A 24,446-nucleotide genomic window follows, 5' to 3' on the forward strand; every position below is an offset into this window, starting at 1 on the left:
ACTGAGGACATAAAAGGAGGAGCCTCAGTGGGAGCTCACTTCTCACACGAACCTGGAACAGACAGCATCTCTCCAGCCAGACGGAACTCTCAGTTTTTAGTGTGTCTTTTAGGCCTGAAGAAGACCCAGAGAGGGTCGAAACGTTGCCAGGACACACCTTCCTTAGTTATTTGAATTTTTTTTGGATCTAAAACCTTTTATTTCATATTTATTTTATTTCGTAAGAAACGATTTTTCGTTTAAAAACAATTTCATTTAATTATAAAACCCACTGACTTGGGAGAACCTGACACACCTTTCTTGGTGGTTTGAATGGTTTTTTATTTTTTTTGATACATCATATTTGATATATTTCGTAAAACAAGATTTTTCGTTAAAAACAATTTCAGTGATTTTACTTACCTTACCCAGGGATTATACTTACCTGCCAGGACACACCTTCCTGAGTTGATTATTTGAAACAATATTTTTTATTTTTCCTAAGAAAATTATTTTTCATTTAAAAACAAATTTGATTTCAATTTTACCTACCTTACCCACTGACATGGGTCATTTTGATGACGGCTGGACTCTGGTCCGACGTGGCGGACGCCGCCGTCGGGACCGCCAGCCGTTCCGGGACCGGGATGACGGGGATGGGTGGGCGGAGAGTGCATTCCCTGTTTCCTTCGGGAGACAGGATCAGTATCGTTTACCTAACCCTAACCCTAACCCTAACCCTAACCTACCCCTAGCCCTGATTCTGGGCCCTAACCCTAACCATGATCCCAACCCTATCTGACCCTAAGTATGGGCTGTTTTAATGGACTTGAGGATCATGGGGTTAATTCAAAAAACAAGTAGAGTTGAGAGGAGGAGCCTTATTGAGAGTATAAAAGGAGGAGCCCCAGTTAGGGAGCCCATTTCACACACGCACATCGAGCTGACAGGATCGCTCAAGCTGTACCTGAGTCCTATGAATTGACTCTAATTATATGATTTTTATGTGTCCCGCTGGCCTGATGAAGACCAAGTAGGTCGAAACGTTGCCAAAGAGAGCCGGACACCATCTTTTGAAAAAGATCTTTTTATTCACAGTGATGATTTTTCGTAAGGCACAGTCTTGCCTATTTTTCATATGGTACATTTATTCCTTTATACTTACCTCAATTTCAATGCACTTTGCTCCGTCCTGGGATCGAGGTGATGGGACTGGGTGGGTGGAGAGTGCCTTCTCCGTCTCCTCCGGGAGACGGGCTCTAATTTACTTACCTAACCCGGCCAGGTCCTCCACCCAGTATCCCTGTCACTTCGGTCCCCGATCCACATTTTCGGAACCTACCCCTAGCCCTGATTCTGGGCCCTAACCCTAACCATGATCCCAACCCTATCTGACCCTAAGTATGGGCTGTTTTAATGGACTTGAGGATCATGGGGTTAATTCAAAAAACAAGTAGAGTTGAGAGGAGGAGCCTTATTGAGAGTATAAAAGGAGGAGCCCCAGTTAGGGAGCCCATTTCACACACGCACATCGAGCTGACAGGATCGCTCAAGCTGTACCTGAGTCCTATGAATTGACTCTAATTATATGATTTTTATGTGTCCCGCTGGCCTGATGAAGACCAAGTAGGTCGAAACGTTGCCAAAGAGAGCCGGACACCATCTTTTGAAAAAGATCTTTTTATTCACAGTGATGATTTTTCGTAAGGCACAGTCTTGCCTATTTTTCATATGGTACATTTATTCCTTTATACTTACCTCAATTTCAATGCACTTTGCTCCGTCCTGGGATCGAGGTGATGGGACTGGGTGGGTGGAGAGTGCCTTCTCCGTCTCCTCCGGGAGACGGGCTCTAATTTACTTACCTAACCCTAACCCCCTAACCCCTAACCCTAACCCTAACCCTATGTGTCCCGCTGGCCTGATGAAGACCAAGTAGGTCGAAACGTTGCCAAAGAGAGCCGGACACCATCTTTTGAAAAAGATCTTTTTATTCACAGTGATGAATTTTCGTAAGGCACAGTCTTGCCTATTTTTCATATGGTACATTTATTCCTTTATACTTACCTCAATTTCAATGCACTTTGCTCCGTCCTGGGATCGAGGTGATGGGACTGGGTGGGTGGAGAGTGCCTTCTCCGTCTCCTCCGGGAGACGGGCTCTAATTTACTTACCTAACCCTAACCCTAACCCTAACCCCTAACCCTAACCCTAACCCCTAACCCTAAACCCTAACCCTAACCCTAACCGGGACGGCTCTTCTGGGGACCGGGGAGGAAGAGGGACCAGGGGGAAGGACCGTGCATTTCCTGGGCCTCCATGGGGAGGACCAGGCCATTACCCTCGTCCTAACCCCTAACCCTAACCCTACTTTTGGGATCCTAACCCTAACCACAGTCTCTACCCTGATCATGACCCTAAGTTTGGGCTGATCCAATGGGTTTGGGGATTATGGGGTTAACGGAATCCACGAAAAAGCTAATTATAGTTTTAAGGAGGAGCTCAGCAGAGAGTATAAAGGGAGGAGCCCCAGTAAGGGAGTCCATTTCACCTACGCACATCGAGCTGACAGGATCGCTCACGCTGTACTTTTATCCCATGAATTTACTCGGAATAACTGATATTAATGTGTCCTGCTGGCCTAATGAAGACCAAGTCGGTCGAAGCGTTGCCAAAGAGCCGGACACCAATTCTTTTTAAAAATAATTTTATTTTCGTAAGGCACAATCTTGCCTACTTTACGTAAAGTACATACTTACCTCAATTTGAGTGCATTTTGCTCCGTCCTGGGACCGAAGTGATGGGACTGGGTGGGTGGAGAGTGCCATTCCCGTCTCCTCCGGGAGATGGGCTCATTTCCCTTCACCTAACCCTCCTCAACAAAGCTACTTGTCAATATTGACCACACGTCAATGTCCTGTTACAGATCAAATATTTAAACAATACTGAGGGGAACCTTTCTCTAAATGCATTTCCCACAGCACGTGCAAGACAATTGGCCAAGCAGTCCTCTGACGAAACAGACGAGCAGCACTAGTCGTATGTTGGGTTTGCATATTAACATTGTAGCTTGTGGAACAACTAAAAAAACTGACAAAACTCAGGGGAAACTGTCTTTCACTGTATTTCCCGCAGAATGAGGACCTGATGGAGGTCATACATGACATTTTAAGCAATCTGCGTGAAAGACCACACCCCGAAATCGTATGTTGGGATGGCATCTTAACATCGTAGCTTGTGCCCATGTTAACTATTCAAATGTTTTCTAAAACCTGCAAAACTTTGAGAGTGCAACGAGCTGAGCACAAAGAACACCACATTTTGTTTCCAGGATATATCATGAACAAACTGAAGGTTCTGAATAAAACAAGGAACTTCAAATATGACACCAGTGTTAATTTTGGCTACTATTTTAGATTCAGTCTCAGATGTTGGATGAAAATGCTTATTAGTTTGTCACATTTTAGTTGTTTATCTTTCATAGTTTTTGTGGACAAGAAGTCAAAATGTTTTCTCTCTTCAAAATAAAATAAACTAGTCTGATACAAGTATCAGAAATTGAAATCAAGGTGACAGGTTGTATCAATGTTATAACATTTCACACTGAACATTTTGACTTATGTAATATCTGGATTAATTTCCTTATCAGGGCTGAGCAGGAAGCAGGACCCAAATGCAGATGTAGGGAAAAAAAAGGATAATAATAAAACGAAAACATAATCAAACCAAGGGTGTCCACGAGATGTAGCAAAAAACAGGTAATCCAAATACTGGAGCCAGAGGAAAATGCAGGAACAGCCAGGGGGAAAATAGCAGGAACCGACGTCTCAGGACAGACTGGGGGAAACACAACAGATGACCCAACACAGACAAAGGGAAGCACAGAAACTAAATACACACAAGGTGGGCGGGGCAAATAGAACACAGGTGAGACACATTAGGAACAGGTGCAGACAATCACAGGGGCAGGAGACAGGAATAACAAGACACCAGAAACAAGACACAGGAAAGGAAGTGAATCAACACGTGGGAAGGAACTTCAGAACAAAACAGGAAACCAAAACACGGAAACATGACACAGGAGCAGGAGACAGGGGCAAAGCAAAAAGGAACCGACAAAAGACCGGGAAACAGGAAGTGGAAACTAATTCAAAATAAAACAGGAAATGAAAACACAAGATCATGACATTCCTTAGTCTTCCTCTCCTTCAAAGAAATTAAGCTTATTTTTGGACTTATTTTATATCTAAGATCAGCAGAGAGGCTGCTCTCCACTGCTGGAGACATCTTATAATAATTCAAGAAACATGTCTGACCTATACTGATGATACTGATAACCACATTTCCCCCAGCATTAACTTTGATGTATATGAACGGAAATTGTTAGACACGTGTATCATGTCAAGATCTACAGAAAACCCCCTGCTGACCATTAAATGAAACTGATTTAGTGTAGAAATGTGTCTTCATAACTAAAAATAACTCAAAACTCAGGAGGCTGACAGACCCCCCGCCGCCCCCACTGGATAATCTTCTTGTCCTGTCACAAAGGTATTACACACTGAAAACACGGGGTGTTACCTTTGTGGTGCTTGTTGGCCTGCAGTGCTCAGTGTAACCGACAGCTGCTGGTAGATCTGGTGAACAGAAGTCTGGATTTCAGTCTGGAGGCTCCTCTTCGCTGCTTTCACACCGCACTGACATGCACTGATATAATAAGACACATAGTGAATAGATCACAAACAACCTCTGGTTCCTTGAGCCAATGCAAACTGCAAACTACTGTTATTATGATTAATAACAGGGAGGATGACTAGAAGGTGCCGCTGGATTGGTTTGCGTTCCCAGGCTGGCTGCCCTTCTCCTCCATGGCGGAGCTTTTTAATGATTTTAATTGTTAATTTGTTTCTTTGACAAATAGAAATAAATTATTCATACTTTTTTCCTGCTTCATTTGTTCTATATTTTAAGTAATTTTTTATACAATATATTTTTCTTTTTGCAGGCGTTTTCTAGTCCCCTGGTGACTAGATGAGTCATGAAGATGAGACGTCATCATTTACGTTACTGTTACATATGAATCATAACATGTGATGTCACATGGTGGTAAAACACTGAAACATGCTGATGGAGCCGCTGATGTTTTTGTAGTTCATCTTCAGAAATGTGTAGTTTCACCACGACAGACGCATCAACAACATCCACCGTCACATGACCACGTAGTTTAGTGTCAGTAGAGTCAGATTTTCTTTTCATAAGTCCTATAAATCCTCCTTCACACCTTTACTTGACCTCATGACCTTTTCCATTGAGGTCAAGGACAAGTAGAATGAGAGAACAGAAAATCCTCTGCACACACTAAAGAACCTTGTAAATAGGTTATATATCAGTTTCACTGCTCATCTTTCTGTGAAGTACCACAAGCGTCTCAATCCTCCTGACAAAGTCTGAGTAAACAGTGGAAATTGCAGTGTTTCGTGTTTGATTACATTCTGTTGTTACTGTGCTCACACCCTGGTCACTGACACTGATGTGCACTGTTTGGTTTCCTATCATCAGTGAGGTCGAGCTGTGTGACCCAGGTTGCTGAAGAAGAGCTCCGCGTTAAAAATGACCAGTTGTACCTCAGTGCAACTGGGTTAGGGTTAGTTGTACCTCAGTGCAACTGGGGAAAGTTCATGGAACAAGGTACTGTCCACCACCATTATCACTAACCAGTATCCAACACTACCTCGAACAATAACCTAATATTATTTCTGACATGAATGTTAACAGCACATTATCAGAAACTCATTGGATGTTATTTCCTCGTGTTGGTGAGGCAGCCTGCTCCACCCTGTGCTGACGTTGGTGTTCAACAAGGTCCAGACAGAGACGAACATGAAGGGACCACAGCAGGACCTCTGGACCAACAACATGTCCTGGAACGGTTTGTGGCCTTCTGTGCATTACAGCCAGGAACATATTTAATCATCCACAGTCAAAACAGTCATTGTTCCTCTTGATCCAAATCAGTTCTACTCATCTCTCTCCTCTGCAGTCTGCAGCAGCTGGAACAGGAGGTGGTGGGAGGAGAGCAGGCCAGGAACCAAGAGTTGCAGCAGAGAGACAGGCAGAGAAAGAACCTTGCAGACCAGAGAAAAGTCCAGCTCATTCACGCTCTGTCAGAGAACAGCACAGAGAGTGAAAATGTGCTGCTGAACGTATACAATTCTATCCAGGAAGAAGTCAATGCAAAAAGTCACATTCTGGGCTAAAAAGTAACTTTAGAAGCCCCAAGTTGTATTGTTCTTTGATTATGAAACCTGTTTTCAGACTATTCAGACAATGAACACAGTGATTATGTTCTGAACATAATACAATAGTTGCCATGGCAATTTAAAAACAAAAATTATCTACATTTGGAAGGTAAATAGGGTGACAGACTGTGTGTGTGTGTGTGTGTGTGTGTGTGTGTGTGTGTCTTCAGAGTAGGAAGTCGCCAACATTCTAATAGAGATGCATAGAAGCTCTTGTCTCATCCAGTAGTGAGTTGCCCAATGGTGACTACTCTTGGAATGCACCCCCTCCTCTGACTACAAAAAGTTAAATTTACTATGGCACAAACACATGATTTACAAGAACAATTAGATAAAGTACAGGCTTACAACACATACTACAGAAAAAAAAGAAAGAACTAACCAAAACATGACAAATGCCATACTAGCCCTTCCACTGATGCTCACATCCCAATGCAACACGTCATGCACTCAAATATATACTGTATGTATATTTGCACCTCAATTGCACATGAATCCCAATGGATTTAAATTCTATTTATATATTTCAATATATGAGAAGCAACATTCTGCTTAGGGCCCCTCCTACCTGACCCTCAGTTACACCCGACAGCGCTCTACTACAATCCTCCTTCCTTTACAAAAGTTTGCTCCATCTGTCAGTCTAAGAATAAATCTATACAGAAAAGTAGGGTATAAACAAACTATATGTATTGACGATCAAGCAACTCCTCACAGACAAATTTAAGCATAGCAACTGTTAATTATAGGTAATATTTATTATAAATGTTATCAGCTCCATTAGGCCCATTCCAACAGGCTCCATCCAGATTTCCTTAAATACATTTAAAATGTAAAATACTTTTAAACTTTGGCTTGTCTGAATACTTGATAGTTTTATTTAATGAGATGTGTATCCATTTGTCCTGCAGTATGTCCTGCTCATGAAAACTTTTGATTCAATGTTTGAACATTAGTCAATCTCAATCATTAGCTTTTCATCCTGAATTAGTCCATTTTAAAATGATGTGCACTAACGAGCAGTGACATCATCACATCCATATATTGTCCGGACTGGTCCTCACTGGTTGCGGCTTGGATTGCGAGTCACTTTGTGCACATGAATGTGAATTAATGTGAATTAATATGGACGCATGACGCCGTTGTCTTTTCCGAGCAGCAGTTCTCAAACTGTGAGACGTGTCGTTCCCTCGGCACAACACGCCCACACACGGACTCAGGATGTGCACTTTATTGTTTGACACACACTTAACTCAAAAACAATGTCTTTCATTCCTGCGCTCTGCTCAGTGCGTAAAACTAGAGATGAGATCAACCAACTCACTGCAGCTGCCAATGAGCCACATGGCTCAGATGCAAACGAGCACAAGACTTGGAGAGAACATGTTGACCTGACTGCTGTCACAGTTCTCTTCTCACGACGCTTCATCTTCTCACAATATTGACTCACTAGCTTTTACATGATGGGTCTGGTCTCATTGTCCCTAATCATTTGGTGCCCCCCATTGGCTCGCTCGATAACCTGGGCTTGGTTGGGGATAGGACGTTTTATTTTGCTTGCACATCAAATCTTAAACACCATGCATAATTTTCAGCTGTGCTCATTGTGTGCAGAACTCAAAACCTCAGCAATGAGAGCTGACCACTAAAAATCTAGAGGCTAGTAATAATACTTGATCATGTGAAATCTAGATATCAGAATCTTTAATCTGAATTTATATACACTGCCCTTCAACCACTGAGCCACATTGACCTGCACTGACAGCTGAAAGCACCCAGACTGGAGATCAGTGACCTGCAGGCAGAGTTTGAGGTGGAGAGGAACGACTACCTGGCCTCCATCCGTCGGATAGAGAACGACAACCAACTACAGAACAGCCTCCTGGAGCGTATGGGGCCTCTGGTGCGCCGTGACTGCAACTACAGCAACTTTGACCGCCTGAAGAGAGAAGCCGCCTGGGATGAGGAGGCTGCCGGAAGTCATGGTGCAGAAAACCACGCAAGTGAAGGGAGAATTTAGAAAGTAAAAGCTTATCAGGTTTTTGTAATGATGCAGCTTGTGAGAAATTGTTCTGCTTCATTATCTTGTTCTGTTTGTCCACAGCTGTTCATCCAAATGTTTCAACTAGTGAAGGGGTTAGCTGCTGATGGTGGAGAACCATTCATGGTGTATTGACATGTTAATGTTTAAGGGTTAGGGTGCATCATCTTGTACTCACCCACACTGAAACACTGACGCAGCCTAACTCCTTTGTGTTTTAGCCAGTAGAAGAGGACAGGTACCAGGAAATGCTAGACCGCAGTGACAGTGAAAACATTGCCAGCAGCTACTTCAAGTAAAGAGGACCAGCCAACTGCTAGGGAGTGATGCTACCAAGGGTCACGGTAAGACCAGTAAGACCAGAGAGACCAGGACCTGGAGACTTCTCCACTGACCACAGATGATTAGATATAAACCTTTAATTGCTCTGCTGCACAGTAACGTCTCTCTGCAGGTTGGCATCATGTGTTCATGGTGTGTCTGGTCTTTCTTTACATTTGTAAGTGTCCCTCCTTTGAGGGGGAAGTTTAAAAAAAGAAAGAAATACTACCTTTTATGTTAAATTGGGGTTAGGGTTAGGTACATCGTACAAATGATGCTCATGGAATATTGATGTCAAAATAAAAATTTCAATGGCTCAGACAGATTTTCTTTCAGTAACCTGTTTAATTTTCGGCCTTTTTCCACTTATGTTGAGCTCTTGTTCTCCTGCAGCCATCCACTCTCCTCCCCTGGTGAACGGAGCGGCCCACCTGTCAATGAGCAGTTCCGCTGTGGACCCACCTATAAGCTCTGACTCCGTCCTGCCGCGACCCTTCCGCCTAGAGTCTCTAGGAGTCCCCGTGTCCAGTGGTAAGGTGAAGCGCAAAAAAAGCAAATCTCACATCCATAATGAGGCGATGTAAAAAGACTGTGGATTCCCCTGCCCAGCCAACTCTAACACATCTCACTGTCATTATTTTTGCTGGTCCAGTGTGTAGGATTTCAGGGTGTGTGAAATGGAATTTATTATTATTTGTGTTTTCATTAGTGTATATTGACCAGAAACCAAGAACAATTGTGTTTTTGTTACCTACAAATCAATCCGCCATGTTGCAGAACCTTCCTGAACGGATTAACCAAACACTGGCTGTAAAAGAGTCACCTAAAGGCCATTGGGTTCTCTCAAATGTTTGGGAAGGGGAGGATGAGGTGAGGGATTTGCAGTTGGTTGCAATACACAACTTCCCCACTAGATGCCACTAAATCCTACACACTGAACCCTTTAAACGATTTTGTGAATGATCATATACAGTGTGTTGTAAATGATCAAATATTGAATTTTTGATAACTACAGCTCAACCAGAAATGTTGTCAGCGGGCACTTTTGTGGACCTTGAGTCCAGTTGTCTCCTGTGTTTTAAAAAATTATAATTTGAATGACATTTTCAAAGTTTTAACTACATTATGATATTACCCATGATTTTTTCCACTGTACTTAACCTTTGATTCGTGCACTGTCATACCCAAAAGTCCAGCTACTGTAATATTTATCTGCTCATGTATTTTGGTGTTGCTGATTATAAACCACAATTGTAACCCGTTCCTTATCAAACATTTAACAACCTGTACTTGCTGCTGAAAAGTTAAAAAAAATAAAGTATTCACATAATGACTAATTTACCTTCCAAACTTTGACTGATTTACAGTGTTATGAACAGTTATAAGATCGGAACTGTTTGTGGTGTCACAGCAAAGTGATGACTGCTGTTACAACTGGGTCAAGGGGCGGTTGTCAAGGCAGACAGAAGACAGTTATCTCATGTTACAGGTCACCTCTAGGGTCAGTATTGTGGATTTGGTGTTATTTTACTAAATCCTAATAAAGTTGAGAGTCCTTAATTTTTCTAATCTGTAAATGATAAATTTGACGATAATATCGAATCTTTGCAAAGGCTTTTTTTTGGGACGAGAACTTATTAAAGATTTTTTTTTTTTTTTTTCCTCAAACACTGCAGTTCCATTTGTATGTTTGCTAATCAACACAATCCTTTCTGCAGCTGACTTTTCAGTCCTAGTATTATATTTCTATTTATCTTTTTTGGCTGCAGCCTGATTTTCTTTATCCTTTGTTTGATATTATTTGACTTGCAGAGGCTCGTGTTAGTTTCACCTGTGCCTGTGCTGAGACATATTAGACACAGATACAGGCCTAGCAGGCGAGGCGCTCACCTTACTTACAAGATAACACCAATTATCAAGCACACACTAATTCTCCAGTACTGTTACATAACAAATGCCAAGCCATTCAAATAAATAATTGGGAGGAATTACAAGTCTAACATGCGAGGGACATGAAGACGACAAAGAAAGGAAAGCACTGATCTGGTGAGTTTGCACGGAGGTGGGGCTGAAGATTATCGGATAACGGAAGAACAGCTGAGCAGGCTTTTCGTAGCCAGAGTGGTGTAAGATGAGTAATATGACTGAAGTCATTCTGTAAGTGGAGCACCGGATGAAGCAGAGAGGTAAAGTCACCTTACTGGTTTACAGGGATGAAGGGTTCCTGTTATTGGGGACAAACGTATATGTATTTGCACACACAATATATACACAGATGCACTATACTTGTGAAAAATTCAATGCATGATTTTTATATTTTCAGTGAATTCATGGATAGGGTAAAGACTTGGTAAAGACCTATTATCTATGAAGGCAGTCACATGACCAACCTGTCAGACTATTTTGACACAATCTACACCACCTATAAAACAGTCATTATAGAAGAAACAAATCTTTGAGCTACTAGTACATCAGATCTTAATAATCATATCATTGTGATCACTATAGTTTAGAAAACAGTGAAAAATCACCCAAAATACAATATTGATGAACTGCGGATACACATGAAGCATCTGCTTCTTTGAAGCTTTGCTCCAAGAAATTTAGTCAATAATCCACTTAAAGGCACATTGATGAATTATGAAACAATCAGTAATATAAATAAAATCCTCTTTATTTTGGTTGATGTGAAGTGAAGCAGCTTTTTATGTACAGTATAATGTAGAAGGAGCAGGACAAGTAGAAAAGTATTACTGTGGCTTTCTACAGTTACCACCATTCTAAAATGGGATATGTGCACACCAGGGCTCATTAAAATATAATGTCCTATAGCTAAATCAACGCAAATAATCTTATAGCCACGAACTTGAATATAGTGTATGGAAAATTGTGTCATAAACATTCAGCAACCCAGTTCTGCCTCTGACTTGGAGATGAAAGGGTAAAGATTGATCTTAACACTGCTCACTTCTTTTTCTTTTGCCTCTGCCAAGTAAGTTATGATTCATTTTTATTTCATGTCTTTACTCAAAATCTACTGAAATAATTTGCATTAAATTTTGTTTAGGGGTGGGAAGGAAGAGCCAATCTAATTTTGGAGAAGATCCAGACAAAGGGGCAGATACAGTGATTTGTTTATCATTTTCTTTAACATGGCGAGATAGTGGGTTAGCCTTTGTGGAGGTAAGCTCTCTCCAAGCGCCCTTCTGGTATCATAGGCAGGCGTTGGTATCTTGTTGCTCCTAACTGCAATTCGAGCTATGGATGCGGCCGTGTTGTAGGGCCACAACACTAAGAGATCACAACGTGATTGGTTGTACGGTAGCTTTGTATTTCTGTTTCCTCCAACAGTGGCATATATCTAAATGTGGTGGGAAAGTGTTGTTTGTCCGCCATCTTTAGAATTCCATTAGAAACGACAATACGTATGTGCAAGCACTGAACCAATAAAGGACCTCATTTGTACCATGTTGCTGGTACCATGATGTCGGCTTTACATACCTCTGTAATGTGTTACAGCAAACACAATAATCATACCCTCATCAAATATGAAGATTCTAAGGGTTTGAAAGGTGTAACATAAATTTCCAAATATTCCTGAGACCTAAGGAAAAATAGCTGGGGAAAAAAATCTGCCCTCAAGTAAGTAAGTAAGTAAGTAAGCACAAGTTCTGGTATTCCCCTTTAAATTGTTCTTCTTCTTCACCCCCATGCTTTAGTTTGCCAAAGTGCCAAGTGCCAAGTTTCAGCTTAAAGCTGTAACTCTCTTTAAGCTGATGAAGCTTGTGAACTTTCTCCAAGCACCATGTTTACACAATCAGACTTCTGCTGTTCAGCTGTTTTTAGTGTTTGAGCAGTCCAAGCTTTCTGAGAGCTTCTCTTCGATCAGCTCCCATCCCAGGCACCACCATCACAGTATATCCCACTGAGTTTGAGGGTTTTTGAGGTACAGGCTGGGCTGCAGTGGTCGTTCTCATTGGCTCAGGTCCTGCGACATGTCCTAGTTCAGGACAGTTTCCACTATTTCTCGGGCCATGTAGGGGAGCAGAGTGCTCCAGAACATCTGCCTTTAATTCATGGGATTGAACAGGATGTGATACAGGTCCAGAATGTTGGTCACATCTCGAATGGTGATGGAAACTGGCACTGCTCTGCAGAGGTTTGATCTTGGGCACTTGAGAATAACAAAACGATGGGCTTCTGGGTGGATTCACTTTTGTAAATCTTTTAGGTGTTGGGTCCAAAGAAGATTGAGATTTAGTGGGAGATAGTGGGGCCACTGTCTCATTGTCTGGGTGTTGGTCTTTCAGGAGGCCAAGCTTATGCAAAGCTTCCAGTCTCACAACCTGGGGATCTTTTGCATGCTTAATACTGTATGACGAGTCTGAGGCTGTCAAAGCTTTATTTTGGGTTTTCACAGCAATGTTAGCAGGAATATTTTTGGGTTTGGGGGCCACAACTGGAGGACATGTCTTAGGCTTGGAAGACTCGGGGGGGAATCTGTCAGATCTTGGGATGTTTCCGAGATTTGGGTGTTCCTTTGTAGCTGGAAGACGCTTGTCCAAATCTATAGTATGATCAACTGTGCGACACAAAGGGGTCTTTTTTGTGGAGGCACTCCGTCGCAAATAAACAAGTGCCTCGTAGGACAGAGGTCCTCTGGGTAAAGGATCCTCAACTGTCTTAACTGAGTAGTCCTTGGGTTTCGTGGGAGGAGGTATCACAACATTAACCTCAAAGTGAACAACAGGTTTCTGGTTGTGTTTGTGATGCGATTTGTTGCTTGAAGGAGTGAACTGAGGCTTGGAGAAGTTCTTATCTGAAAGAATGCCTGGTTTAGTTTTGGATACCGAAAAGATAGTGCTGCTTGCCACAACAAGAGGTGTAGGAACCAGGTAGCTCTGCATGGGTTTGGTGTCTACATTTTCCTCGATGGGGTCTTTTGAGGCATGTTTCTGTAAATCTGACAGACAAACAACCCTGTCAGTATTTCACACTGATGTATTAGTAATTCTGCATCTATTCCCAGATATTAACTCACCGTTCAACTTGCTTTTGCTCATGGAGGCTGACAGGTCAGCCAGTTTGGTAGTGAGGTTACCAGGGCTCGACATTTGTTCAGGTTTGTCATTGGACAGTCCACTATCCTCCTCAGTATCCAAAGACTCAATGGTCTCCTCCAAAAACATGAGACAGGCCTTCTCTTCAGCAGACAGGTGCTCCAGACTGTCATCGCTCTGTAATATATAAAGGAAATTGGATATCTCAAAAGCGACATAAATTCTCGAAAAATGAATTATAGAATTTACTTTTATGCAAGAATGTTATACTAGATTCATCCCTTAGATTGAATGTTTTAGCTCAGTTTTTAGAGTTTTGTCTCAATAGTTCATGTTGTTGTGTATAAAGCAGTAGAACTATACACATTCTCAGATTTAAGTAGGGAAGGTCAGTTACTTACAAAGCCAGAATTGGCACTGACAACACTGTCACAGCTGCCAGCACTGTCCATGCCGATCGTCGTCTCCAATCCAATGCCCCCTGGCCAGGTATCACTTTTAGGCATCTTAGTAACTTACTTATTCAAGGTGAGTGGTACAGATTGTTGTGTTTCACTCTGTGAACAAAGAGTTAAATTACAGTTTAAATTGTTCAAGTACAAGCTTAGCAGAGCCAAAATATTATTTTGAAAGCATTCAAAAGTAGATTCCATATAATAGACCACATGTTAACCACAGCTTATAGTTTGCTTTACTGTGAGCAAGTTTCAGTAGGTTTTAAAATGAATTCTCTCTTCTAGAGGGCCATTGCTTTACATTCTGTTTTGTGCAGTATGAAATCTATATCCTTAAAAAATACTTTCCCATTGCATTTCCTTGCTGGTTGGGGTTAACCCTAACCTCAGATAAGACTCATCCATGTTTAATATTGGCTCAGGATTAAATATAAACGGTGCCAGACATAACCCTAGCCCACCTATGTACATTTACATTATTAGCCTATACATGTATGTTGTCGTTGGGCTGTGTGGGATGATGTTTTGATCAAGAATTATAAATGTTCTCATGATATATTTAGCCAATACATAACCTTGGCAGGCGAGCAGAACAACAAATTTGACCAGTGGCAGGCACAGCATTATTCTACCTTAGCCCTGCAGGAAAGTATCATAGGATAATGTAAAGGCTATTTCTCGAGGATATCAAGAAAACACAAAAACTAAATAAAACCTGTTTATACACTGAACAGTTTGGGCCTCTGATACTTAATCCACTGCATTGAGTAAATAGTTTACATCATGTACACATAACTTTGCTCACATGGAGCAGCGTTAGCAGTGGATTGGATTGTGCTAGGCAAACTCTTATTGCTGCAGAACAGCAACCACGTAGGTGTTAGACAACAAGCTCACATTATTATTTCTCACATTATTAACATCTGTGTTTGCTTAGTGTTCCGATTTTCTGTTATCATAGCTATCATAGCCTGTGAAGGCAGCTGTGTTTTTAACAGCTGACTCTGAGCTTTAAAATGATAAAGCACACAACAAAAACTTTTCAAAAAACATTACCATGTAATTGTAACAGTGACGTGTAGCTAAATAATCTAAGTAACTGATTTATTTTATTTTTACTTTACTGGAAAAAGCTATTAACTATTACTCTTTTAACCATCTAAAAAGGGTTTGTATGTTCTGCAGTTCCTAGTAATGGAAAGGGATATATAGTGGCTCACTGGCTAAAACCACTGCAATGGCTATTTGTGATGAGATGGACCAGTACTGTTTGATTTTGGCTATTTCATATATTTCTATTCCTCGACCAGTTGACACAAGTCATTGCCATGAAACCTCGCATGTAGAAAGTGGTGTGTCTCACATGCACACCAGCCTTGCTGCTAGACAATGACAGGGTATCATAGCTTAGTCTTTTTCTGACAGATAGCTAACTCGTCCTCTTGCTGCATGTGACTCAGATTACAGAACACATGCCACTCGTAATCTTCCTCGACCAGATCAGTTTCAGTGGGAGCGGAGGACAGCAGTAATGATCTACTGAAAGCTATTTGATATCCAGTTGTTGTCTCATGTACCCTAATATTAGGACTCTTTGAATTTGTTTGTAGGTCTTCCCCTGAAACAAACAGCAATTTTGAGTTAGCGAAACACAAAAGAGCGTTAGAAATTAAAGTGCAGTTGTTTAACAGCCATTTGAGTATGAGTGTCATGGTCCGCTAGGGCCAAGACCTCTAGTGGACCTTTGTGAAAAGGCTGAAGACTTTGAGAACTCTTTATAGACTTTTGTTGCTTGGTTGACTTTGTTGTTTATGATTTCTGTGATTGCCCTTTCTCTATTTGTCACTGTTTATGTAAAATTACTTTCTTGTGATCCCTTTGTTCATCTTGAGTTTTGTATTTCCTGTATTATTTTGTAATTCATTTCCTGTTCTCCTGTGTCCGGTTTTCTGTTACTTTACTTTTCTTGTGTTGATCGTCTGCACCTGATCCTGATGAGTCTCACCTGTGTCTGTTACCTGTTCCCTCTTGTGTGTATATGCCTTTGTGCCTCCGTTTGTTCTTGTTGGATCGTCTGTTTTGACCTATGTAGCCATGCACGTGTCAGCTCAGTGCTTTGTGTCCACATTCCTGTTTAAGTTTTGGATTATCTGAGCCTTTTTGTTCATTTTCTCCTCCAAAGTCTGGAAGTTGTTTTTTGTTACTTTTCATTAAATACTCTTTTTTTTCTTAAACATTTTGTGTCCTGCTTCAACAAAACGTGACAATGAGATTTCTACCAGAACACATAGTTTTATTACATTTTACTTTTCCACTAGCATTTCAAAAAAAGGAGCTGGAATTTCTAATACAAAGGAACTCCTGTCAGATCCTACAAGAAAAAAAAAACATGTTTGGATAAGTTTAAACACCTGAGAGGGAAATCCTGCTAAACAAAGGCATCACTGTCTTTGGTCTGTCATCCCATCCCTGTAAAAGTTAAAGCCCCTGTCACCATCTGTTCTGCCGCATGCAAGTCCGGATATGAACAGTGGAAACTGGGTGATGAGACTTATTGTTTCAAACTGACACAACAAGACGATTCACCAGAGCAGCTGCTGTAGACTAAAGATGATTTAACACAATTTACAGCATATAAATTAAGCATTTTAAACGTAGAACTTAATGATTTTTGGAGACTGATCTTCCTTATTTAATTAGGCTATTCTATATTAAACATATTTTCTCTTCTGCTAAATCTGGTTGAGTTTCCCTCCCATTACAACGACCTCATAAAATCTTAGTCACTAACCTTTCAAAAACATTTCCAGTGAAAATACATCTGATGGAAATAGATCAGTGTTAGACACCCATAAAGACAGCAGCTCTCAAATCATGATCATTGAACACATTCAATGATCATGTCAAACTCTTTGGAACATTAATCTCTGACCCAACATGCTTCATGTCATGTCTGAAACAAACTGCTCTTTAGTTCTGTAATTTCCGACCCTCATGGCTTTCAACCTCTTCCTCAGGTCAAATTATTTTTGCTGTGTAAAAATTATCTCACACTAATTACATACAGACTTCACAAAATACATGAACATCCAATGATCCAAACTTCTTTCAATTTGGTCGAAGAAGAGGAGCCATGAAACTATAGTTTGCAAAATATGACAACATAACAAGTTCATATCAACTGTATGACACCACATCAACATGTAGCACCAGAGGCTATTTTTAAAATCAATCCATTTCTTCTGAAACTGAGGTTGACACCAGTTACATGATGCGAGCTATAAATCACCTTCACATCAACACCAGAGGAAGAACACGAACTAAAGTAATTGGTGATCAACCTGATGAGCGGGATTTAAATTCACTTCAAGTATTTAACCAGAGCTAATCGTTATTCGGTGAAACGCACCTTGCTCGTCCATCGTCGGTTTCTTGTGCGAGTGAAGCGGCTCCGAGGAACCTGCTTGAAGGACACTGTGCCCTGAGCCGTCAGCCAATCACAGAGCAGCATGTTCCTTAAGACGCGCGAGCCCCCGTCGTCATGGCAACCTCACGTGGATAATCTGTTAATCAGTATCTCCGCTTCCGCTGACGTAGATCACGTGGTCATGGTCGGAACGCAGACATTAATCAATCAATAAATAACAAACTGAGCTCAAATGAATCTGAGTTGACTGAGTTGGAGATGAACATGTGATGAAGATATTTGTGTTATGAACATGTGATGAAGATATTCATGTGATTAACATGTGATAAAGATATTCATGTAATTAACATGTGATGAACATTCGATTAACATGTGATGAAGATGTTTGTGTTATGAACATGGGATGAAGATATTTATGTGATGAACATGTGATGAACAAGTGATGAAAATGTGATGAACATGTGATGAAGATATTTATGTTATGAACATGTGATGGAGATAACCTTGTGGTACTACCTCCATGTCCTGGACATACAGACCAACCCAGAGGATTCTGATGTACAACTTCTTACTTACTGTTAATGAGCAGAAATAAAGTTAGAGGGAAATCAATGGCATCATGCAGAATACAACATTAATATGGGTTTTTTAATAACTAATAAAAAGCTAATATGCATGTCAACAAGCAACTATAGTTAATGGAGAATAATATAATGTAAAGTGTTACCATGTTATTGATATGTCATTACTGTAAAGTTTGTCAATTTCTCTGTATACTACTGTAAAAACAGTAGAACATGGATAGAATGTCTATAGATAAAAAAAGCACAGGGTATAACAATAGCATTAATGACTGTTCCCTCTCACTGAGCGCATAGTAAAAAAATTATAAAACATTAAAAATATCACATGAACATGTTGGAGGCAGTCAGTGTGTGAACGAGTCAAACATCCTCTAAAGGTAGATGTTCCTTAAAATAACACGTAGTGGAATCACCACAGTGTTGTTGAGACGACTGAGGCTCCAGTGGACGTGGATTGTCAAGCGCAGTTCTCAATAGAGAGGATTCATGGCTTTTTTCATCATAAATAAGGTCGAGGGTTTGTAAGTACAGAAAAATACACAGTCTGCATTCAGTAGCTGCTGTTTTTACGATGCCCCAGAAATGTGACGTCATAGTGGGACCGGTGGATCAGCAACAGCTCAGCAGATCACTCTGTCGTCTGCTGCCTCGCGGGCCACCGCCGACACCGGGTACCGATGACTTGTTGGTCGTCTGGAGCAGGGAGATGGTTCCTCCAGGGCAGAAGCTGCCTCCCTCCGGGACAACAATGAACAGACGCACGGTGAACAGAGGAGGTGGTTGGCCTGGATGTGCGTCACTCAGAAAACAGTCGGCGATTTAGAAGAGAGGCTCATTACATATTAATTAGAGCAGAGCTCCTTAAAAAGAGTTATAAAACAAATATATCTTATAAAGGCTCAAACTTAAATAAAACACCAGAAAAGTGAATATGGGACATTTAATTCAGACATGAGAACTGAGGCATTATTATAACACGACAGAAATATTGATAAACACGTTTAACACCAGAGCTTTGATGGTGAACTGCAAAGCCGAATCTTAAAAATAACTAGATATGACAAATTTACAAAAAAAAAACAGACATTGAATGATGAGCTAATAAAAGGCAACAGCTGATACAAAATGAATCGTACACAAACCATTGGCTACAACCTTTAATTGTGACCACACTGAAAAAATCAAGTAAGTCCAGTTGTTCTGTAGTGCCGTGTGCAACATTCAGTTATTGACCTTGGAGATATTTCATAGTTTCACTTGAATGTAAACTGACAGATCCATTATTTCTGTTGAAATAGATGAGGTGAAATATAGTCATGATTCACATTCAAACAAAGATTCATTAGACATTTGTTTATTCATATCTACTGTCTGAAAACTAAAATGATCAAATAAAACTCTAAAATCCTCAATCGTAAAACAACTCAGTCCAAAAATTGTCATCACAGATATGTGGAGTGAAATACTGACTCTGCATAATTAACTGAGCTTCAAGGAAAAAAAAACCCACGTCCATATGTTAATGCCTCGTTCAGTGAAACATCAGAGACTGAACATGTGAGAACTTCTCTGATAGTTTGTAAAACACAGTGGGAGACGAAGGAAACGACAGATGAAACCAGAACCTTTAGATTCCGTCGTCAAACACATGAACGGAAGAATCACAGAGAAGGTTCCTGTTAAATTAATGTTGATTAGAAAAGTATGTGAACACACAACGTGACTCATCACGACTTGTGTACAATTCTCACTCAAGTGTTTTTCCAAATATGCAGCAGTTTACAACAAAAGTTTCTAAAAAGATAATTTCTTACAGCATGACAACTGAAAACTACAAGAGAATTACAAACTGAACATCTGTCGTACCAAAGAGCAAAGATGTCAAATGTTCTGTTTTCAGCACCGTCACTTCTAAAATGATTCATTCAATTTAAAACAAGCTCACTGGTAAATGATGACGCAACTCAATATATAATAACATAGTATTTCAAAATTCATAAACTCAATCTCACTGGCTGCAGCTCAGAAGGTTAAAGGTTAAAGGTGACGTTTCATGTGGACATGATTCCATCTGAGCGTTGACACATCTGAACCCTTCAGTTATATAATGATCACTTTATCCACGTGGGAAATAAAAAAGCAACATGATGAATAACAGTCAAACGTAGTGTTCTGAGATTAAGACAAAAGTGAGTCGGGTCACATCATCGTACAAATAATCCTAAATGGTAGTTTGAATCAGGTTAGAGCAGAAATCTACTGTAATCTGAACGGATTCAAACATCCTGAGAATTCTTTGCATATTTTCCGGGACCCAGTTAAATAGATTGAAAACCATCGCTAACAGACAAGCTGATGGTCTGATAACATCACAGACCGGCTGATGGTCTGATGACATCACAGACCGGCTGATGGTCTGATGACATCACAGACCAGCTGATGGTCTGATGACATCACAGACCGGCTGATGGTATGATGACATCAAGGACCTTCAACAGTAATACTGTGTCTGAACAGTCTGAACAGTCTGTCACTGGACAATGTGAGGTAGAGGATCACGAACAGACAGACAGGCATGCAGGCAGACAGACAGTTGTCAATCAGTCAGTCATACAGACAGACAGACAGACAGACAGTCAGACAGTCAGACAGGGGGTTTGGTGGCGGTTCTATTTCAGAGCAGAAAAAAGACCCAACAAATTCAAACCTGTTCAAACTTCCCCGAAGTTGGTGTGGCCCGTCTCCTTGGCGTGCTCCCGAGCCTCCTTCTGTCCCACCAGGCCGGTCTGACACACCATGCAGCGCAACGCAAAGCGGTTTACGTCCGTGAACTGACGCTTGCGTCGAGCCTCGTCCGCCAGCTCCAGGGCCTGGGCCAGAATGACGTCGTCCGTGGTGGAGAAGATAGTCTGGGGCGGGGCGTCGGAGCTGGCGGCTTCTTTCTGCAGCGGGTCATAGTGGATGCCGTCGTAGATGAGCAGCACGCGCTTGTGGTAACCGGCATCCTCCCCGAACCGATCCACTCGGACCGTTTGAGTGTCCACCACACAGATCTCACACTGGTAGAACTTGGACAGGATGGAAACTTCGATGGCTCCTCCCCAGGTATCGTCCCGTCGGATCCAGGAGCAGTACTCCTCGTTGGTCTTTCCAGCACCGCTTCACAATAGGCTGCAGGGTCACTGGACACGATCTGGGCAATGAGGCCCCTCATCTCAGGAGCACACACGGGGTCATACACTCCACCTTCCACCACATAATAGACACTGGTGAAGAGGCACGAGTTGTCAGCAGGAACCACTCGACGAGCCAACATGGTGGAGGTTTCCAGTCGAGGAGCTTTAGTCACAGACGGAAGATCCTGAGGCTTCGGCTTGTTTTTTTCTTCCTCAACAATCAGCGTGTCTCCTGTGGACGAGGACACGTTAGAGACGACATGTCAGACATCTTGTTTACTTCACCTTCAACTGTGCAGAAAGTGATGGAGGAAGTTGGTCAGTAGCTTTAGCTCCAGTTAGCACAACCGCTCTGTTTGACTTTAACATCGTTTGACTTCTTTCATCCAACAGTTCAATGTTTGTGTTTTTGTTCAGAGGACGTTTGTCAGAGACAGACATGAAGGAAAGATTAAATATTGTCGTTATTAGTGCAAATAAGCACAAGCGTTCCAGCTACCGACTGGTGTGACGCAGCTTAGAAAGCTTGTTCAACATACCAGGTTATGTTTTTGTTCGTCTGTCCAGAGGTGTAACTGCTTCTCTTGTTACCTGGGTAACTGATGCTGCCCTGGAGCAGGTTCTGTTCAATATTCTGATCAAAGCCTGTCAACAGCCAAACTATCGACCAATCAGATCAGTGGAAAACGAGAGTCATCAAAAGATGTAGCTCAATAGATATTTATAGATCATCATGTTTGAATCATGAATCATGTTCAAGACTTTTAAAACAGTTTCTAATAAACAGAGGAAGAGTTCATCTCTGACAATGTCAGAGACTTTGTTCTTGAACCTCCTTCAATTGTTCATTGAGTCAATATATTGTGTTATATCATATCATATTATCATATTATGTTATATCATATCATATCATAATATAAAACGGGTAGCTCAAATCAAGCGATCTGGTTGGTTCATAGCCGTGGTATAATGAGAGTATACCACAGCTATGACGTTGAATCAGTTTGCACAGGTCCGTATAACTCTGCGACTCAGGAAGTAACGACGTGAGTAGACGTGAGTAGCTATGGAGTGAAGTTGAGGAAACTAACTAGAGGTCAAAGCACACTGTCAGCTTGAATGGCGTCAAAACGACTGCAAACTTAAATTGCCTCTGAACCCTTCTCACTGAGGAATGCCACAGTAGGGTTAGGGTTTGGGGTTAGTTGTTGCATAGCAACCGCCGGGCACTGTGCAGGCAGCTAGGAGGGACTACTTTTTTTTTTATTCGTAAAAAAAAAATGTTATAACGAAAAGAGAAAAAAAATTGTAAAATGTCTATTACTTTCATTTCACCATATTTGTAACCGTTTTTATATATCATATCATAATAAATTATATTATATCATAATATATATTATAATATATAATATCATATTAAAAATATATCCTATTATATATCATATCATATTATATTCACAGCATGTGATTCAAGACATAAATTAATATTAAAAACATTGGTGAGGAGTAGAGGAGAGCAGATGAATAAAAACCTGGCGATTTATTTGCTGTCGCTGATACTACTCTCGTTCTCAGATGTGTGCTTGTGTCGTTGTTGAGCACATGCGCGGTCGGGAACGTAAATGCATCCTACGTCATTGCGTCGCTGTTAAATGTTTACTGCTATTAAGATGGACGGTATTTTTTACGGCCGAGCCCAGATGTGAAGTTGGTTTGACTGACCTGACTTGATGGGGTAGTCCTGCAGGTGAGCGTCTCCGTTCTGAAGGTCGAGGCTGGACGGGGGATAACCCACCATGATCTTCTGCACGTCACAGGGGATCCCGGTCAGTTCCTCCACCTTCCTCTTCAGCTCCTGGACACACGACTGGTGGGTCAGGCCCTGCATGATGTGGCTGCCATTTTTGGTCTTACAGCGAAGCCTCAACATCCTGCCTGAAGAAACATGTTACAACAAAGATTCAGTCAAATGTAAGAAGCAAGTAGCTAGTTCCTGATCCACCACCATAGTGAGTCAAGTAGCTGGTCTAAAGGTTCCTGATCCAGCACCACAGTGACGTGACGAGAGTCTGGGTTCAGGAAACACCCAACAGGGACTGAAACACCCGACAGAGACTTAAACACTGAAACAACTGACAAGAGATTGAAACACCCGACGGGGACCGAAACACCCGACAGAGACTGAAACTCTGAAACACCTGACAGAGACTGAAACACGTGACAGAGACTGAAACACCTGACAGAGACTGAAACACGTGACAGAGACTGAAACACCTGACAGAGACTGAAACACCTGACAGAGACTGAAACACCTGACAGAGACTGAAACACCTGACAGAGACTGAAACACGTGATAGAGACTGAAACACCTGACAGAGACTGAAACACCTGACAGAGACTGAAACACCTGACAGAGACTGAAACACCTGACAGACACTGAAACACGTGACAGAGACTGAAACTCTGAAACACGTGACAGACACTGAAACACGTGACAGAGACTGAAACTCTGAAACACGTGACAGACACTGAAACACGTGACAGACAGTGAAACTCTGAAACACGTGACAGGGACATTTCTTTGTTTAGTTTCCTTTGTGCTGAACTCTAAACTCCGCTGGAACAATCCGGGGACTGAGCTCGTAACAAGAGAGAAACAGTTTCACGTGAAGTCACTTGACATGAAGCAGGACGAGACCGTCATGACGTCAGTGAACATGTTTCTGTCCGGACACAAACAAATCAACGCAGTTAGCTTTATCGTGTCATCTGCTAGCTTTAGCATGTTAGCATGAACATTAACTTAAGGATATTCAGGCGGTTTACATCCGAAATTCCTTAAGTAAATTCTACTTCCTGTCCGGTTACAAATCGACCAGCGGCCAAGGACATTCGATTCTGTGACAAAGGTCCAAGTTGGTTTGTTTCTTCACCTTGTGTCGACTGACTTCAGCTGACTGAGCCAAACAATGAACCGACTCTCCTCTTCTTCTTCTGCTGCTGCTGCTTCCGGCAACCAGCCTCAAGGTGCATTGCTGCCACCTACTGTTTTGGAGTGTAAACTACAGTCAGCTCGCAAAGAAACAAAAATAACAATAAAATTA

The 24,446-nt window shown here is 41.5% G+C and overlaps 2 protein-coding genes across 2 annotated transcripts; both read right to left on the reverse strand.

Annotated features, from left to right (window-relative positions):
- Positions 1-11,293: 11,293 nt before the first annotated feature.
- LOC118309488 (specifically androgen-regulated gene protein) lies at positions 11,294-17,986 on the reverse strand. The gene is made up of 4 exons (XM_035631671.2): positions 17,565-17,986; positions 14,102-14,257; positions 13,682-13,877; positions 11,294-13,603 (listed from the first exon to the last, which is right to left on the reverse strand). The coding sequence occupies exons 2-4, from the start codon at positions 14,204-14,206 to the stop codon at positions 12,483-12,485; spliced, it is 1,422 nt and encodes a 473-aa protein (XP_035487564.2). The 5' UTR covers positions 14,207-14,257; positions 17,565-17,986; the 3' UTR covers positions 11,294-12,482.
- Positions 17,987-19,092: 1,106 nt separating this feature from the next.
- On the reverse strand, positions 19,093-24,267 carry LOC124850057 (ubiquitin thioesterase OTU1-like). The gene is given in 3 exon segments (XM_047332646.1): positions 19,093-21,320; positions 21,323-21,574; positions 23,065-24,267. Coding segments are annotated over 3 exon segments (903 nt in total). The 5' UTR covers positions 23,273-24,267; the 3' UTR covers positions 19,093-20,877.
- Positions 24,268-24,446: the final 179 nt, after the last annotated feature.

The sequence above is a fragment of the Scophthalmus maximus genome, chromosome 6 (genome assembly GCF_022379125.1).
Source record: "Scophthalmus maximus strain ysfricsl-2021 chromosome 6, ASM2237912v1, whole genome shotgun sequence".
Taxonomy (NCBI): domain Eukaryota; kingdom Metazoa; phylum Chordata; class Actinopteri; order Pleuronectiformes; family Scophthalmidae; genus Scophthalmus; species Scophthalmus maximus.

Bases quoted from the DNA above. Each gene is read 5' to 3' on its own strand.
- LOC118309488 (XM_035631671.2), bottom strand. From the start codon at position 14,206: ATGCCTAAAAGTGATACCTGGCCAGGGGGCATTGGATTGGAGACGACG. The intron at 13,878-14,101 runs GTAAGTAACTGA...TATATATTACAG, and splicing joins TCAGTGCCAATTCTGGCTTT to AGCGATGACAGTCTGGAGCA. The intron at 13,604-13,681 runs GTGAGTTAATAT...TTTGTCTGTCAG, and splicing joins GAGCAAAAGCAAGTTGAACG to ATTTACAGAAACATGCCTCA.